At 40.9% G+C, this 20,173-nt stretch overlaps 1 protein-coding gene across 5 annotated transcripts in view; it reads right to left on the minus strand.

Annotated features, from left to right (window-relative positions):
- ABAT (4-aminobutyrate aminotransferase) overlaps positions 1–20,173 on the minus strand; it is a 61,299-nt gene that overhangs the window by 14,584 nt on the left and 26,542 nt on the right. For all 5 annotated transcript variants that reach the window (XM_032983586.2, XM_032983588.2, XM_032983587.2 and 2 more), the window contains 4 exons: positions 11,376–11,473; positions 10,512–10,541; positions 9,827–9,944; positions 1,360–1,409 (listed from right to left, as the gene is read on the minus strand). In XM_032983586.2, coding sequence (XP_032839477.1) covers positions 1,360–1,409; positions 9,827–9,944; positions 10,512–10,541; positions 11,376–11,473 — 296 coding nt within the window. The remainder of the gene's footprint in view (positions 1–1,359; positions 1,410–9,826; positions 9,945–10,511; positions 10,542–11,375; positions 11,474–20,173) is intronic.

The following is a 20,173-nucleotide window of genomic DNA, read 5'->3' on the forward strand; positions in this document are numbered from 1 at the left end:
CACAAGACAAAAGGTTTTTTCGGTTTTGTTTTTTTGTTGGTTTTGGGGTTTGGGGGGCTGTGAGCTTGTTGGTTGTTTTTTAAATCTGACTTTTCCTACTGCTGTATTGTCATGAAGGTCTTGTTATCTCCTCAGAAATAATTTTTAGAAGTTAATGTAAGTATTCAGAAATGTTAGTGCTTCTGTAATATCTGAATCTGCCTTTGATAACTCCAGCATTTCTAGCCCTGATGTTTCTTTTAAAAACTTTAAGTATTTTAGTTCTGGGGAAGGCAGAATTTCTCATCCTGAAGAAATGAGCTCAGAGCTTTTATGATCCATAAAGCAAATCAGCTCAGGGAACAAAAATGTCTGTACCACTTTGACATGCTGGTTTAGGATTTACGCTCTGCTGGAGTGAGCCAGCAGGCTCTTTTGGAAAAGAAATGCAGGTCTGAGAGGGAACTGACCCACACCTGAGCTATGCCCTTGCAGACAGCGTGGACACTTGTTTCTGGTTTGCTAAGTGGCTCAAGTCACTAAAGACAGTACAACCAACAAGGATCTATTGATGTGTGGTCAGAAGCCAGTGAGCACAGTTTAGCCATGTACTATATGCATAAGCTTTTGTGCCAAAAACCTTACAATTTTAAAAATTGAACAAAATCATTATGGAATCCAAAACTTCTGCCCAAACAGTGAAAAAATTAAGCTTGAAATAGAATGCAACATCATTTCAACAATACCTATCATTTAATCCAGGTTATTTCCAATCACTATAGGTATACTATTAGGAAAAACAGGAAGATAATTTATGTAAGAAGCAGTTACTCTGTTTTGAAATAATCCTGTTGCTCTAGTCTAATGATTTTAATTTTTCATGTCAGTAGTTTAGTCAACTTCATACTTAGGAGAGGGGAACCAGCCACTACCTGTCCTGCCACCCCCACCCTGCACCAAACCCCAACCACGCCCACCCCCAGCATTCCAGATTTAGGGCACCATTTTCATATTCAAAATGCTATATACTCCCTCAAGGACTTGTGCTTGCTTTCAAGCTCAAAAATCTTCACTCAAGAACATTGCTACAATGGTTAACTGTAAACACTGTGCTTGAACTATGATTTAAAACTGGCTTGCAAGCATACCAAGTGCTTGCATCACCCAAATGTTTACTTCTTGTAAAGCTTCACAGAGGTTGTGGTGTCATCTTAAATACTACCAAGATCTCTTCATCTAGTGAGAAATAAAGAAATCAGATCCTATCTTATTTTAAATTGAGTCATTAAGCATCCATCATCAGTTTAAGAAAAAATAAGAAAGTGCCATAAGGAGGGAGAGAAGGACTCCTTCAAGTACTTAATGTTTTAATTCACTTACCAAGTTCTGTGGCTGCTGTAGAAGCTTTATCAGAGAGGGATGGCTGTAACCTAATTAAAAAGAACAAAGCAAGAAAACAGTTATTTCTGTCTGGTTTCAATAAACTGACGTGAAGTGTAACCCAGAGAATAACCTTAAGATTGCTTGACTGTTTCTGTGTAAATTGTGTATGTTTTAACTAGTAATAATAGAACTTCTTTCAAAGTAGGAGAAACTTCTCTTCTTATACAAAATATATTATCTGGAACTTTGGTACAAATTTTGTGTCAGACAATAACAAAACATATTTTAGTATTGAAAGTTAAAAACTGAATACAAAAACAAATCAACATGACACGAATCTTTTGCCTTGCAGGGTCTGATTAAAGCATTATAGTTTCTACCAAGTACTGCAGGACCAACATTATTAAATGCTTGCTCACTCTGCTTTCTAGGTTTCCCACATGTATTTGGTTTCTCTGCAGTACAACATGTGAACCTCTCCTCTTCCTCAATTAAGAGCAGAAATCACTTTCTGCCAATGCAGCCCACAAGCTGCTGTTTCCGTTAGTCACCATTTAGCTGCGGTCTCCAGTCCCTCCTGCCTGAAGCAGGCTGCAGATCTGCTCGATTTACGCGGCTCTCCCTGAGCACCCACCATGCATTTCAGAAACGGCTTCGGACACCCTGACCCACAGATGGAAGCTCCCCATGCAGCTGTGTCCATTTACAGGAGCTGGTGCTACACTTCTAGTCTCATACCAATTTTTACCCTCCTTAAATATCAGACTGATTAGTCCTAGCACAATAACAAAGCTTTTCCCGCCCTCACTGTGCTTTTTAACTGATCAGATTTTTCCTCATTGTAAAATCAACACAGAAACATATATTCCCCCCTTTATGCTTTTCTTCCATGCAGTTCCCCAGTCTTTGGCAGCTGACCATAAGAAACAGCCAAAGAAAAATCCACATATTTACCAATTTCTCATTTAGCAATTGTAGTTTCAGTGCATTATAATGTACTAACAAAATATCAGCAAGCGCGTTTTGTCCCTCAGCTGATACAGCCGGGAGGTGCGGGGTAACCTTACTAGCACAGCAGTGCTGCTCTCAGAGATGGTTTTTCACGGCTGACGCGTGCAATGAGCACGTGTCGTGGCAGACCCAGCAGGGATAAGCCCCGGGACTCCAGCAGAATTTTGCCAACGGCTTGACAGCGCTCCTCGACATCTGCCGCAGTTGGCTGGCATTCATCACCGCGATCCCCTGCAACGCTATCTAAACACTCTCTCTGCACAAGATGCTGCCAAACCTGGTTTTGAGACATGCATGTACTGGCCTCCACATTATTTAGGCTTTCACATATATATACACTCATATTTATTTGCACACATGAAGATGCATATTCTGCCCCTGCATACTGCAGATGTTCCTGCATGTCTATTAACAATCCTACCAGAAACAAGTCTCTACATAGACAGCCATACACGTAAAACACATGGACTAATAAAGCATCCAAATCTCTAACCCACCACAGCCCATTAGATATTCTAAGACACCTATCTGGAAATCTTCCTTTCTCAGTCATAGATTTATATACCTCAGCTGTGTATCCCCATAAAAAAAGCTTGTTTGATAAATTGCTGTCTCATTTTAAAGAAGGAGATTCTGCACTTTTCACTTTCTTTCATGACTAGCTATTTTTTCCTTCCCATTTTTCTTACTTAGACAAATATTTATTTGGAAAAAGATGCAACAATTTGTCCTTTTTACCTAGAAACAACATGACACTAAGGATGCTTCAGCTTTAACACAACAAAGGTGTTTAATTTATACCCATTGTTGTTTTATGGGATAACTTGCTTGCTTACAGGTAAACCACTGCATTTAATGAAAATTAAAAAATAAATAAATAAATCTTCACTGAAGGAGCCCAGAAAAGTTCATTTTAAGCCTGATTTGTAATGTATGAAATGCCAAAACCAGAGATTAACATCTTTTATATTCCCTTGTAGAAGCAGTTGGAAGCCTCAACTTCCCTACTGCTCAAGAAGTCAAGACCACTCTGATTTCATTACAAAAGCTTATCATGCCTCTGAACTCTGCAGTCTAGTTGAATGACAATAGCCTTGATTATCCTGTCTGACCAATGGAGCTTTGGGCTACTGCATTAATAAATCAATTATAAATCGTGTTTGGAATATTTTAGTTCAAAACAAGGAAATATCCAGATTGTTTTAACTGCATGTCACGCTGCAAAGAATCTATTAAAACTATTATGAAGATAATACAAGTGGTTATTTGGGACACAGATAACTAAATCTGCATTGCATCTGCTGTCATGGGAAGAGCTGTTGTTAGGCTAGAGGGAATGACACTGTTGAAAGCTGTGTCACTGAGAGCTGTAGCTACCACTGAGAGCACCTTTGGGAGTGTATAGAGTTTTTTAAGAAATCTCCAAACTAAACCTTACACAAGTTTGTTATAAATAGGTCCCATTGCATAGGAAGCTTAACCATTAACTCTAGTATTGCTTGTAAAAACATGTAATTCTGCTGATGGTGTTAAGATGTATGAAGAATCATAGAATCAGACTGGTTTGGGTTGGAAGGGACCTCAAAGCCCCCCCAGTCCCACCCCCTGCCCCGGGCAGGGCCCCCTTCCCCCAGCCCAGGGGGCTCCCAGCCCCGTCCAACCTGGCCTTGAACCCTTCCAGGGAGGGGGCAGCCACAGCTGCTCTGGGCACCCTGGGCCAGCGCCTCACCTCCCCCCCCCCCCCCCCCCCCCCCCCCCCCCCCCCCCCCCCCCCCGCACAGGGAACAATTTCCTCCTATCTAATCTAAATCTGCCCTCTTTCAATTTAAAATTGTTACCCTTTGTTCTAACCCCACAGCCCCAGATGAAGAGTCCCTCCTCCCCACCTCTCCTGCCCCCCCTTTAAGCCCTGGGAGGCCGCTCGAAGGTCTCCCCGGAGCCTTCTCTTCTCCAGGCTGAACCCCCCCAACTCTCTCAGCCCGGCCTCCCAGGGGAGCTGCTCCAGCCCCCCCAGCATCTCCGTGGCCTCCTCTGGCCCCGCTCGAGCAGCTCCGTGTCCTTCTGCTGTTGGGGGCCCCCGAGCTGGCCCCAGCACTGCAGGGGGGTCTCCCCAGAGCGGAGCAGAGGGGGAGAATCCCCTCCCTGGCCCTGCTGCCCCCCCTGCTCTGGCTGCAGCCCAGGCCAGGGTTGGCTTTCTGGGCTGTGAGCGCACAGTGCTGGCTCACAGTTTTCCATCCACTGCTACCCCCAAGTCCCTCTCCTCAGGGCTGCTCTCCAGCCACTCCTCACCCAGCCTCAGTTTGTGCTTGGGATTGCCCTGACCCATGGGCAAGACTTTGCCCTAGGCCTTGTTGAACTTCTTGAGGTTTGCACAGCCCCACCTCTCCAGCCTGTCCAGGTCCCTCTGGATGGCATCTGTGGTGGTGCAACTTGAAATCCAGTTGACACATCAACAAGTTTGACTCAGGGTGGAGACTTTCACTTCTTTTATTTATGCTAATCAATATGGTAACATATTCTGCACTACGCATGTTGTGGGTGCAATGTACTATAACAGCAATTATAAAAGAAGGTAAAGAGGGCACCTTATCCACTGAAATTCAAAATGTCAACTGAGATAATGCAACTTAATCTGAAAGGGAATTTCAGTCCTGGTGGTGTCCAGTTAATTTCAGCGGTGACCCCACTGACAATACGCAGTGCTTTGGTATACACCATATACTCAATCATTGTGCTGGGATTAAATCAAAATGGAGCTGTACTCTCTCCATTAGAGCACAGAGTGTGGGCTCATCAAAAGGAGGGAAAGTGGCAAACAACTGCTATAAATGTATGCATTGTGTGAGAACAACAAGGTTTCATTTGTGAAAGTAATACTCTTGAAGCTCATGGCATCTTCTTGGACACAGAACAAAACATCTTCCACTTTGAAATCTACCCAAAAGAGATTCCTGAAACCGCTGTCGTGTATGTTGGAAAAGGATGTGTCTGCATGCTAACACTGTGTGAATCCTTAATAATAGATGACTTTGTTTACAACATAACCAATCAGTTCAATCTATGTGTATGCAATTTCTCTTTGATTATTGGTTGTGATTTTAATTTTCCTGTACCAGTAACTACACACAGTAGCTTATCTTTTGATTACGTGCTATATCACAAGCTACAACCTACACCTATCAGAAGGAATCTAATTATCATCAAACAACTCCTCCACCACTCTGATCTAATCAACTCTCTACAACAAGCACAAGAAACTGGACCAAAGACTCACAGTCCAGCATGATGTTAAGGAAATACATCAAGTGTTAAAAAGAGTCAACAGGATGGAGAACACCCATGGTGGGAAGTCCTGTTTGGATGGTCTCCAGCAGCAAGTGGAGCACTGAACCTGATGTTGCGTCCCATCGTAATACTAGTAAGTGCTGTTATACTCTGCTTGTTGTTAATCATTGTTTTGTATGTTAGAGTTTGGAGGATAGCTAAACAAGTTGCACTAATGCAGAAATTTCCCCACGTATATATTTTCTCACATGCATAATATCACTTTAAATCACATTTAATGAAACTTTGATTAATGAATAGAGGCTAACTAAACACAAAATTTCCCTCAAATTATAATTGGATTACAGTACTATCTGTTTATAGGCATAGAGGCAAGAGGCAACCACACCGTCACTCTATGGACAAGATAAATTGACTTTAGTCATGGGGTGAATTGTGCTGGTGCAACTCCCCCCTGTCTCCTGGGCCGCTCGGTGCCATCTCCCCTGCTCCGGGCCACACGCCAACCCAAGATGAATTGAGGAAGGTAGTGGGCCAGAGCGTTAAGGCAGCCCCTTAGCACACCTACTTTCTGCCCTCTCCCCTATCACTTAAGAACAACTCCTTCTGACAGCCTAATACATCTGTACTTGGGTTGGGCCCAAAGGAGGTGATACCAGAACTTCAAAATCTAGCAAGTTCTAGGCCTGTGCAACTGGTAGGAAATACCAGAATATTCTGTCATCCAAGTTGGGCTGAAATGGAAAAGTATCTGATGAAAGTCAATTATCTCAGAGTCTATAAACAGCAATTCTAAGCGAGACCTTTGAGCTGTCCTGGATCACAGTGGGCTGTGACCAGCATCTCCCCTGAGCTGGGACACTTCTCAGGCACAGACTCCTCAAAGTTTGAAGACTGTCTGCCCACAAAGCTGATGACAGGCCAGCATGAAGCCAGACTTCTCAAGACTCAATTATTGCCATTGAGGAATACCAACTCATTGTGAGCATTTGCTCCAAACTTGAGAAGAGGGAAATTTTAACTATAGACTAGTCTCTTCCATCCACCCCTCTACCTGTCTAGGTGTTTGAATATGCACATTTCCCTTCATCAGTGTGGGTGTCTATATATTTCACTGGATATCCAAATATTTCTGTGCTGCTTGTGTGTATATGTTTTGTGTTTATACATATATATATATATATATACACTTTGATTTAGAATATATATGTACTGTGATTTAGAATACGTTGTAATAAGTTAGTGCGAATCGTCATTCTCAAATCTGTAATTAAGTCACTATCTTAATCTTAACATATACTACTAAATCACCTTACTAATCTTTAAATTGATTAATCATTAAGTGCTGCTAAAATTCAATTTTTTGATCTACCTCACGCCATTAATAACTCTTAAACTGCTACTAAATCATAACTGTGTCCAATACTTTCATCCATGACAGCATCCCTTCCCTGCAGCATAAGGGATGCAGAGAATGCAGAGATCTCTGCATCTTCTTTTATGTAACACAAATTCGAGGCTTCTATTACGTATAACTTACCCTTTCCTACCCATACATGATGTCTCTCCCATTCTCTTGGCTCCAGGCCGAGTGGCCTAGTCTTCCTCCTAACATTCCCTATTCCACTGGCGCATCCTCAAACAGGCCCCAGTAAAAGAAGAGAGAATTCTTAAAGCCCAACTGTTTCTGAAAGAGTAGGTCTGCGTGTAGAAAGATGCTGAACTGGCAACATGGGTTCATAGTCATAAAACTAACACCAGAAAGAACTAAATGATTAAGTAACTGCTACAAAACTATGGTAGACAAAATCAAAAAGCTCTAGGCTGGGATGGCAGACACACAGTAACTCGTTTCATTGTCATGACCAACACAAGGGTTTGTAGCTTTACAAATCCACTCTCAAATACTTTCCCATAAGAAGTGACAGAGCTGGCTCTTAAGAGAAGGGCACCTGCTCCATCCCTCTTGCTGTCTGTCTGGATCAATGCAACAGGAAAGCACATGTCCTCCAGGCTCATGAATGTGCCTGTCTGCAAAAGGAAAGAAACTGGAGGCTGCTAAATAATGAGATGGAGAAAGTCCAAAGAATCCATCTGAACTGAGCAGCAGGCTGCTGTCAATAATATCAAACTACACCTCTCTGCATCTCCCCAAACATTCCTTCCCAGCACTGAAAAACAGATTGTTTCATTTGCTATTCCAGGATGTTTGCTAGTAAACACGTCAATAGAATCCCCTCTTGCATTTGGCTCCATGGGGTTTCTAACTCTATTAGACTGATTAGATACAGGTTTAAAGGAGTATGTTGTGCTACAACTTCCCAAATCCCATGTGATACAAAACTGTTAATTTTTGTTTTTCAGCAAGAAGCAGCCCAGAACATCTTTGCCTAGATGTTTTTTATACTTTAATTCTTATCTCTCCACACAGACACTTATTACCTCTCAACCTCTGCTGATAAATATATTCTAGTGTAGGAGATCATTATTAAATCTTGGGGAGTTCTGACAGATTCATGAAAGGTTTTATTGGATTTACTTGCAGACAGATAAGAACAGATGACTAGCAAGTACCTTATGATCTTGTTTTGGTGTCCCAGTCTAGAACCTAACTCCGTCACCAAGAGGGACATTATTAGCAACCTCTGCAGCTTCAGATAGTCAGTCTTGTCATTCAGTACAACTTAAAAAAAAAAATACATTAATGATGTGTGCTCAGTTAGATTTAGGTCAGCCTCTTACTATTAAACTTCCATTTACTTCTTGTTGCTACACATCGTAGAGCCATTATCTGAGGAGGTGTATGAAGCACTGTGCTATAGTTCCTTCATGACTGAGGACTATGTCCTCTAGGACAAAAAACCACAGCTTAATCTCAAGGCGGCATTGCCACACATGAAGGAGGAGTTAGATGGCTTAGCTGAGGATCAGTTATAAGTACTGGAGTCTTATATTTATGTCTGCACAACCTTAATTTAATTCTTTTGGAGTATGCACTGATTTTCCTTCAACTACATGACCATGCACTTCCTTTCCTAGAAACCTAAAATCCAATCCCATTTAAGTTAGATGAGCATTGGAATACAACCATTGTTCTCCTTTGTCTCACCCTATTTCCACATTAGCAGTGACAAACATCTCAGTATGGCCTCTAAAAGATAAAAATATCTAGAATCTGTGTTGATGAAAATAAGCTACAAACACTGAAGAGTTCTGGAATGATTACACATATTGAGGTGTTACATGAGAGCAAAAATATTAACTATCAGCAATGAAGATTGGGACAACTGAAAACCTACTGCAGTCATAAGGTCTTAGATGCCAAAATTTGGTAACAACCTGAACATCACTAAATTCTGTTTCCCAATAAAGAAGGCCTGCAGAGATGATTTTGAGTCATCATGGTTTCTATACATAGCACAACATCTACCTTTTAAATTATCCCAGCACTTCTGCTCTTTTTGCTACCGTGGAAATGTATTTTTAAGCAACTGAAAGGAACCATGGACAAGGAACAAACAAAATGAGCACCTACTGAAACCTATACTCCTTGCAGTTGGGGCCAACATTTCTGCCTTGCTTCTTTTACTTCTTGAAATGCTTCACAAAAAAAAAAAAAAAAAAAAATCAGCAGACTTTCCCAAGCAATCGACAAGTCCACTGTTTGGTTCCTCAGCCCAACTGATCTGCCACGTTTGCTTTCACTCAGCACCACAACTTGGTGTTTGGTCTGGAGTCTACACAGCCAACTCCTTTTTCTTTTCACATAGAAATGTTAACCAAGGCATATAATTTAATGCTAAAATGTTTGTTATGTTTGCTAATGTTTAAAACAGTAACATACTGTTACAGAATCACAAAGCACACAAATCCAACCAAAGACAACCTAAACTGTCAAACTTGCATATTCAAATTAAGATTAATAGTAGACCTTCTCCCAGGTACCACTATGTACTTCAAGAGAGCTGTAAGTATTGGATTTGTAGCTTCTTCAGCTATTCAAAATCACCACTACATAATACACAGCAGTGAAGTGTGCCCTAGTACATTATACATACTTCAGCTTTGTTTGTTATTAGTTAATCAACCAACTTCTCTGGTAGTGGCTGAGATAAGAAAACAACAGCTTGAGGACAAAGCAAAAAGCTTTGGTACAACTGTCTCCTACCTATTGGGATGGATGAAATCTGAGAGTAGAGATCCAGCATGCGATTGCCATCTACATCTACTAGGTAGTTCCCTCGGCTCTCTTCATAATTGCAAAAGAAGTGTACAGCTTCTGCATTCTTAAAGGAAAAAAACAATGAACACTTTAAAAAGCAACAGTGTGTATCAAGGTGCAACTAGTGGTTATACAGCAAAATGATAAAAATATCTAATGATAAGATACAAAGACACATTATATGCATTGCATAGGAATTAACTGTAGAGCTTTTATAAAAAGGGACTGTTTAAGGGGCAAGTATACATTTTTTCTACAGAAAAGAAGCACAGACTGAGGACCTGCTCATCTTGGGAAGGCAATATGCACTGAGGTTGACATACTTTTAAGCTCAAGATCAAATATACCTATGCTTTCATTGGCCACTTCATAACAAATCAAAAAGTACATACAGCATTTAAAAGAAAAATCAGATACTAGCAAAAAAACATCTGCAGTGTTCAAAATATATTAAAAAATATTTTACTCAAATGCACATATATACCATACGTAATATACTCAGTGTGGAAACCCTGAGTCTGTATTTCACCATTTTTTTGGTATGGAATTAAACATACAAAATGGGATTTTTAAACAAGTTCTGAAATCATAGTATTAACACCCCCCAAACTCAGAAAACTTGACAAATTACCTGAATGCCATTCAGCTGCTTCATTAATTCCTGTAGAAGATCAAACACCAAAGAGTCTCAGGTATGTAATTACCAAATACTGAAGAAGAATGTATGTTTCTTTTTTATGATCACATAAATCATATGCAAAACTTTCAGTCTTATGTGCTCACCAAGCAATTCTACTTGTCACATGAACTTTCATAGTGCATCTTGCAAATATTACAGTCAAAACTATTAACTGTGGCATGTAGAGCCACATGGGCTGCAAACACAGTTTAACTGTAAATCTCCAAAAAGGGAAAGCTGCCTCTTCTATATTGATCAACTGAACTAAGAAAACAAAAGAGATATCTGAAAATATGAGAAAGCAGAGATACACAAAGGGATATCGGCACATTGGTTCTAGAAAAAGAGAGCTCCTGTTGTTTTTTTTTAAAAAAAAAAACAATCACCCCCTACCACCACATAAATACTGACTCTGCCAGAGTAAAACGGTGTCCAGCAAATTGAAACTCTTGCTTCATTTCAAAACCAAGGCATTATTTTACATCAGAAAAAGCCAACTAAGCTTCTGTTTCAGCAGGAGCACAAGTAACCAAGCCTGATGAGATGCTTCATCAAACTGATGCTCTTTTGCTTTCAATTCGTTCATACAGGAAGCTGGCAGTTGAGATTCAGATCTTTCTCTCAGAGAAGAGCATTTAGTTCATGAGCTTTTAATTCTCAGCATCTTGTTAAAAGTGGGCATAGACTGTTATGTAATGATGTTTATACATATCAGATTTAATGTGTGGAATGGAATTTGTTTTCTAGCAAGTTACACAGCTAAAGAAAAAAAAAAACACGAACAAAACAAGCTACCCTCCTTTTTTAGGAACTTACTCTAGATCGTGGCCCAGGAACTTCTGTCTTCATCAGAGGTCCATCATAATCAAAATCCACATCAATTTTAGCTGCAGCTTGACTGATATATCTGTGTCCTGTAAGAAATAATGAAAACCCGAGTACAGACCATATCTTCTGTGCTCTCCTCTCAGAATAAATATCCATACCTTACCTGACTGAGAACATTTGACAGATGAGACCAATTACATTGTACTGTCTGAAGTGAACTAAGTATCTCATCTTTGACAAGTGTTAAAATAAAACTAATACCAGTGAGGTGACTTTCAAAAAAAAAAAATATCAAGTCAAATGACAAGGCAACCCTAGAGAAAGAGAGGCAAATCCTACTGTAAAGGGCAGGAGCACTGAGAACACATCTGTTTCCATCTCTGTTGCTGAGTCTGTTGTCCACTATGCCTTGAGCAAGCCTTTGCTGTAAATTCCCCACTCCTATTCAGAGATGGCTCCATTCGCTATCAGTAATAACCGCAAAGCCTGATGGAGTCCACAGGTAAAAAAAAAAATCGTGATGCTCAAAGTACACCATTTGGGAAAGATTTGTCTCAGAAAGGTAAATGGTTATGTTTAAAATAAATTCAAAATCTCACATGAATCCAGCATCTTGCAGTGCAACTCTGAAATCTGGGTCAAAAATAGTCACAATTTTTCCTCTGATCCTGCCTCTGACCTTGCTGTTCTTTATCCACGTGTGTAATTGGGGAATCATAGTAACCATGACATCTTAATAAAATCAAAATAAAACACGGGAGATTTTTGCCTTAACAGGCTTAACTTCCATTTCTGAAATATGTGTTTCAAAACACAGGGCTTAGGCATACTTTGTATGATAGAGACAGCTCTGGTAAGCATATATTCCAAGTATGTATATATTCCATTAAGGGGATTACAGGATAATATGGGAATTGTACATTTGCAACAAAGGAAGTATAAACACAAGAGCTCTACCAAGTTGATCAGCAAGAGACTATGAGCTTGCTCTGTACACTCTGGTTAAGTGTTGAACTAAATTAACATTCTTACCAATTATATTTTTGTCATGGAGCACCTGCAAGCCTCTACTCAGCATGATGTCAACAACAAATTAATCTTAACATGCTTAACTTTGGGGTATCACACCTGGACCAGATCAACACCCAGAAGATGAGGACATAACTTATTTTAGTTGGCAATAGGCATTTTCAAGTTGGTGCAATTTGGATAGCCCAAAATGAAGATCCCTAGCTTTCCTCCTCCTCCTCAGCTCCGAGTGCCCCACTCACCACTGGAAGCCCAGCAAGACCAGCTCTTGCCCGGGGCGACGTGGAGCAGAGCAGCCCAGTCTGGTTACCCTTCACCAGCAGCATGCTGTGCCAGGCCAGCACTGCCAGATGCTAAAACGATGCAACACACCCCAATCTGGCAGAGGTGCAGAACGGGAGATGCACGGGGAGGCAGGCCAGCACCCAGTGCCGAAAAGCACTGGGTGCAGCGCTGCTGCTGGGAATCCCAGCCAGCACCAGCCCCTCCTCACTTCCATCCATAGCCATTTCTGCCAGAGTTTTGTTTCAGAAACATACTAAAAACTTTTTTTGTTTGGAAACAACAGTTGTCAAATAAAACGAGTATTTATCAAGAAAAATAGAAGGTGTACTATGATACTGCTTAGCAGAGTTTCGAATACAGCCATTCAGCCAAAATTTCCAATAGTGATTAGAGATGTTTTCCTCAGTTTGTGTCAGCCCAAGTTCAGACGTCTCAAGCAAGCCAGATTTTGAGAAACTTTATCTGAAAAATCACAGCCCTCTCTAACCAAGCACTTAATTTCACTGCTCATTCTGGAAAAACTTAGTCTGCAAAGATGATTACTCTCCACAGCTTTAATTCCAAGTCCTTATATTTGAGATGCGTCAGTGCCTCTCCGCAAAGCTATTAATAGGTTTCGTTACAGCAACACTTCATTTTTGTGTCATTCTGTTTAGCGTTCATGTAAATCGGAGACTGCATGACAATTGCTACACTGGAAAAAAAAAAGCTACTGCATATAAAAGATCAAAACTATACAATTCATAGCAAATAAAGGTGCAGGTTTAGTAGACACACTATGGGGCCTAAAAGGGGAAATGGACCAAACTAACCCTCTTGTGCACCCTGTTCCTTCCTCGATGGACAACACAGCAAACCAGCAGCAACCATTTCTCCTTCTTCTGTGTCCTCTTCTTTCCCTTTCCCTAGGCTCTGGGTGCTACTTGATACGATAAAGGGGAAAGCATCAAGAAAGGCACAGAATATATAGGATATCTTGGTAGTCAGCAGTAACAGGAAAGATATGAAGACCCAGCAGCATACTTGGAATCATTTGACACAGCTGTGAATTTAAGACAGGTGAACTCTAATGCATGGTCCTCCTCCGCCTTCCCAGCCTGCCTGGTGCTCTGCTGCCAGAGACCCTCTGCCGCCACAGCCCCTCCATCCATCTCCCAGAGTCCTCCCAGCTGAGCAGCTGCTTACACAGCCACACTGCCTTCCTCAGTCTTTTTAACCAAGTTCTCATAAGAAAAATGCACTTGTTTGGACAGTGATTAAAGGTTTCCTCTTCTGTTAACAACCAAGCCACTCCTGCAAACATGGAGGATGCCTGACTGCCAGGCTCTAAAACTGAGACCAATAGCCAAAGATTTCCGGACTATGACCCGTGAGGTGTGGATGACATTTTCCCTCTTCCCTAAAGGACAGTCTGAAATATTTTAACTGATGAAGATTTTAAATTAAAACACAAATTTAATTCTTTCTCTAAGAAAGTTCTGCTGTGGATATTGAAAAGGGCACTGTCTCTCCTATGAAAACAACACATATTTAGAGAGCTGTACAACAGTAAATTAATTTGGAGAATATTTTACTGTTGTCCTAACTTGTTTAACATCACAAGTCAAGAAGAGGTTGCTTCCATCAGCCAGGCTGTGTGCAAAAGAAGACCAAAACCAGCCAGCCTTTTTCGGAAGATCATAATCTTTTTGCTACTGTTTATCCTACAGCCTTTTTTGCATTGGTATGTTGAACTAGATATTTGCTAAAGGCACATATGAGCAATTAAGAACAAACAATACCTTGCTGTGCAGTGCTGCACTAATGCACACTGGCATAGCTAGTGTCTATCAGCAGACAGGTTTTCATATACAGCAAAGATTGGTCAAGTGAAACTAAAACATACAGGTCTTCCCAGAAGAAGAGCTGATTTAAAGATCATTTTTATCAAATTAGTTATGTAGGTCGATTTGTGAGACAATGTTTTTTTAAACAGCTTCAGAAGCAGCTTATCCAAACCACAATAATTTTCAGTAAGTTTGCAAACCAGAGCCATCTAAAAAATGAGCATCACAAGTGACAGGTTTCCCTTCATTTGCTTGTTATCTCCTACAGCATGCTACATGTCATCAGGCTTTACAAGCAAGTGATTTCTAGGCTGATTCACTGATACAAATTTAATTTTATATACTTGTTTTCAGGAGCCCACAGAGTAGCTCTTTTTAATACCAGTATAATGGCGGCTATACTGATTTATTGATCCTTACACTTGCCAAAGAGTCATTCCACCTCCTAGCTCAGGTAAACACTATGGCTTGAATTTGAAGGAAGAGCTTGCCATAAATAAAATGAAAATGCCCCATGTTACCAGACCAAATGACTTTGAAAAGTATCATTTTTTTTTTTTCTTCTCCTTAGGCAGAGGATGACACATACAGGCTAGAACAAAGCCATCTAAAATACAAAACCTCAATATACTAACAAAGCCTTTGATAACAAAAGCTAAAACCAAACTAGAGTTAATCCTCAAACTTTTTATTTTTAAATGAACCTCTTCTCCCTTTGAGAGTATAACATAAATGATTGGCACAAACTCACACAATTTCTAGCAAGGTCAACAGATTTATTCCAAATAGCCCACTTCACTACTCGTCAGATATGCATACTTGTTCACAGGGTTGGTTAAAAATAAACAAAACAACCCAAATTTTAAGAACACAAAAACATGGCTCCCCTGCTTTCTCTCTTTTAACTCTTTTTTAATTACCCTACTCTTATTCAAGTAAATCAGGACTCCAATCAGCAATATTAACGATAGTCTAAATGGCCAGCTCCTGAAAAGAGCTGTCTGTGTGACTTGTACTGGCACACACAGGTTGTGCACGTCACTGGCACTCACACGTAAAGATCTCTCCTCACCTAACACCATCTTAACAGCAAAGAACCAAACTGTCTTATTGCCACATGGCTGAAGGCTTTTGAAGCCTAATGCTACCTCAGTGCTCAGGGACCTGTCCAAATGCTCATGAAAATGAAATGAAAGGAAGCACAGCAGCTTTTACTAGCTGAGGACTTCTGCTCAGCTCAGTGTTGCAGAGTTTAATGAACAGAGAGGTACTGCCCCAGCACTGCTCCCCTTCAGACAGACCATTTCATTATACTCACAGGCTGCCCTTATTGTACAGGCAGATTTGGAGCTCAGACTGCTCTCAAAAGGCACTGAGGTCAGAGCCCTGGTGAAGACGGTGTGGCCACCCCCGGTGTGAAGACTCACCAGCTTTCTGGCATCCCTTGCTCTGGACACACTGCAACACTTTGTCCTCCGGGCCCCGAACGGCCGCAGGGCAGGGGTGCTGCCTCTTGCTTCCAGGCACCCGAGGCGGCGCGCACCGAGCTCAGCTCCCGGAGGCAGCTCGCTCTCCTGTAAAGGCTTTTCCAAGCACCTGGCCACTGCGTGATGGATGGCTGCATCGATATCTGCTTTGTTTTGCCTCGAGGAAGATCTCAGCCCAGAGGCCATACTCTGTCGCTCTTGCTTCCCCCCACCCCAAGTACCAGTATTGCATTCTCCTAATGATGTAAGTAAATGCAAGTAAATCAGATCACTCACTATGGTGCTTCATCCCCTAGTAAACTGCAAAGTGCTCTGCTCAGCTGGCATGTCTGTCTTGAAGGTTCTCAATGTACTTTACAACTTAGCACAAATTACTCCTATTTGACTTTTTACTATCAACTTACCCTGCAATATCAACTACCTTACAGTAGAAACCCTGAAGTCACCCCATAACTCAGGCTACTCCAATTTGATACTTACAAGTTTAGACATTTGCACATCAGGTCTTGGTTTTGGTCACTGTACTTTGCCTCTCCAAAAGACAACAGAGATGGGACAGATAAAAATTGAGATTCTTATTATGTCCAAGCAAGGTATTTTCAAGAATTAAGAATATCTGGTGGCTGTCTTTCAGTGAACTAACAGCATTATCTTTGTAATAAGAGATCTGGAATACAGAAAATGCCACAAAGGCCAAGTGAGATCTGTATTTCCCCAAATGGTGGAGCTGAAATTCCAACAAATCTCCACAGTACATATGTTTATTATGACTTCACCACTGATGGATTGACAGCATATGCACATGATAATCCGTCACTGTTGATACTGATGCACCTGTACTGCTCCAACTTCTCCATGTAGACAGCCTGAAGGCTGTGCGGCTTTTTTATTTTAAAATTTCTACAAAAGAAAAGATGGATGCCTAACAAAAATATATTATTGACCTAAACATCCTCACATATATTTTTAAAAACAATATAATTTTAGGTTAAAATTCTTACATTTATATTACACTATAACTTGCATATAAATCAGTACCTAGATGTTTAATTAAAGTTATGCCTTTGAATCAATGGATCAAGTCAATCCACTGACTTTCTGTTGAGGTCTATGACGAAACTGCAATAGAAAAAGGGTTTCTTGTGCTATATTTGCTTAATTTAAGGACAGGACCAAATCACATGATCTCAGCTCTCATGTTAAAAGTGTGTAGAGGTAACGGGCCACAACAGAGTGTCCGTCTTTGAAGAAGCATTAGGAAAGCTCTTAAATCACATTTAGCTAATATGACTGAGAACAGCACCCTCTTTTCCCTGGTAAATAAAGCTGTTTCTTCACATCATGGCAAAAGTCAAAAAACAATCATATGTACTATTAATGAAACTATCAGAGAGCACATCGGCTGAGCGATTTGCTGAGAATTTTCTACCCATCCCATTTAAAAAGGGTGGCTACAGTAAGTTAAATTCTACTATTTTTGCTTCTCGCAGACTTCTCAAAGCTCTATGCAACACACATCATCCTTCTAAACATTTGACTAACATCAGCAAATTATCACATCCTTCCTTTTCATCTAACAGGATGTCATAATTTGCTAGCAGACAGAAAAGCTCATTTTCAAACTTTTCTGTGCTACCCTCATCACTCACCAGGTGTCTCACTCAGCAATTTTTAACAAAGTATCACATTGCTATAGCAACATAATTAATATAAGTACACCCTTCTAACATTTTGTGATGTTGGTAGTCACAAAGAGCACTACTGTTAGCAGGCTTCTGTGCTATGTAGCGATCTCTGCTAACAAGAGCTAGGTTCAACACAAGGCTGGAAAGAAAGTGCTTAAACCTCTGATATGTTTGACCACAAATAACACATATAAACACAGCTCCTGAGTGTACAACAACTGGATATTACCTAGGAGAAACTCCAGTGGAGGCACTGAAATCACATCAGTATAATTAAGAGAAGGAACTAGGTCAAATGAAAAGAAAAAAAAGAGGATAGGTGAAAATAAATGCTGGCATACCAGATCTCTCAAATGCAAGTGTTCTGCTATGAAAGAGTGTAAAGTCAAAGCTCTCCAGTCCCCAAGGAGGCACATTACATGTGCCATAGTACTGCTGCCCTGTGTGAATGCAGAAAGGCAATCTCCCTTGCATGTCCTTAACTTCCACTCCACAGTGTCTATCAAACCATCTTTCAGACAGAATTTTTAGAGCGTGGAGGCCCTGACAGCCAAAAGTAGGAGGACTGTGATTTCCCCCAAGTCCTCTTTTAGGTGTTGCAAGTAGAATCTGTTACTAACAGATCTTGAAATGGAATGGCAAAAGGCCAGGCTAGCTAGAGATGTTTGAAAAACGAACATCGCTATTGCATAATATTGTGAAAACTGAGATTGCTATTTACAGAGTGCTTACGCTGTAAGATCAGAAGCTCTTCCACATGAGACTGTATGTGTTTCAGTACTCCCACGTACATACTGGAGATTTTATTGGAACAGGATTCTCCAAAGACTAAGAAAAAATATCTGATACCAAAGAGGCCGTACAGAAGCTCCTGTAAGAAAGAGTAAGAACAGCTCACTCTCCCCATCACAGCATAATCTCAAATCCTCTTCAGTAGTGTTATAGGAGCATCCAACTGGTGGTCTTCTTCTAGGTCTTGTGATCTGATTCAGTTGTAACATGCCTTCTCATTTGCAGCACAACAGACCAGAGCAATAGCTATGAGAGCTCATCAGGACACCTCTAGAGATGAACAGCCACAAGGAATGCCCAGGTGGGAAAACACAGACAGCATTGCCACAGCCACCCTTTGTGGCACAGAAAGAGCAAGAAAATTAGATAGGAACATTAAAGGCTTTACATTCACTCAAGGAACTGAGAACTGAAGTCCAAACTTAGCAGAGCCTCCTTCCAACAACAGGTTTTTATACAAACATTTTTATCTATCTCAGCTTTTTGTGGGAACATTTGATTAGACAGAGAGTAAAGGTTCACTTGGTCCAGTGGAAGAGGTTGCACTCCAGAGTCATCAACAACCAGTTCCCAGGTCACCAGCTGAAGCTGACCTCAAGTCCCCATGTTCTCTACAATTCAGAGAAGGGAACTGATCCTTGCTTCTCCCACACATCCCTCACACATATCCAGGTTGTTCTCTCTGATTTCCTAAGGAAGCTCCTAATGTACAAACTGAATGAAAAAAGTCTTAGCAAGGAATAATACTGGAGGCAAAAGTAGGACTGAGAGTAAATCTTCCTCATGGCTTTCCAACCTTTTTCCAGTGACTGTGATGAGGACAAGTCAATAATTAACATGAACATCTCTCTGACTTTACTGAGCACACCTGTGAGACAAAACATTATTATCCTCTGTAGGAAGATAGGAAACAGACTGAGATAGATGAAGTACTGCCTGAACCAGAGCTAGTCCATTTAGGGCACCGCAATGTAAGTGCAGAGAATTTGGAGGAGAAAAACTGGACCTATAAGGAGATACTGAAACAGTCTTTAGACCAGTTGAGAAAAAAGTACAAGGTCTTGGGGGAGGTAATAGGTTTTAAATACATGAAAGACTAATGCAAAGAAAAAATAAAACATTCCAGCTCCCAGGTCCTTTGAGGGCAGGACAAATAGTAAGGATTTTATTTTTTTTCCTGTTTTGAAACTTAGGTTAAATATTAGAGAAAAGTTTTAAAAGGTAAGGTCAGTTCAGCAATACAGTAGACTGCCTGGGCAGGCTGCAGAAGCCACACTGCTGGGTGTCTTTAAGAACAGGTCAGCATCATAGAAGGGCATGGGCATACACTAATGCAAACTGATGCTATCTTAAGGCAGAAGACTGACCTTTTGGCATGCTTTCCAGTTCAAGATTCAGAGACTAACTCAACCCCTTAGGGTAATCAATACAAAACTGAACCTAGATCTCTGGAGTCCCGGCCTGTCCTCATAATTATGGTACTACCCTACCAGCTAACAACCAACTGCATCTTCATCTGCCTTCGAAGCATGGAAATGGAACAGCCTTCCTACTACAGTGGCACAGCTGATAAAACCAGAGCTGGCACAAAGTGGAGTAAGTATTTACATTCAGACTACCAGCTGTGATCACCTTGCAGCACACTGGGCTGACTGTAACAATACAGCTTAACTCAGGTAAGA

This window comes from Tyto alba, unplaced genomic scaffold (genome assembly GCF_018691265.1).
Source record: "Tyto alba isolate M040663 unplaced genomic scaffold, T.alba_DEE_v4.0 Super-Scaffold_28, whole genome shotgun sequence".
Classification (NCBI taxonomy): Eukaryota; Metazoa; Chordata; class Aves; order Strigiformes; family Tytonidae; genus Tyto; species Tyto alba.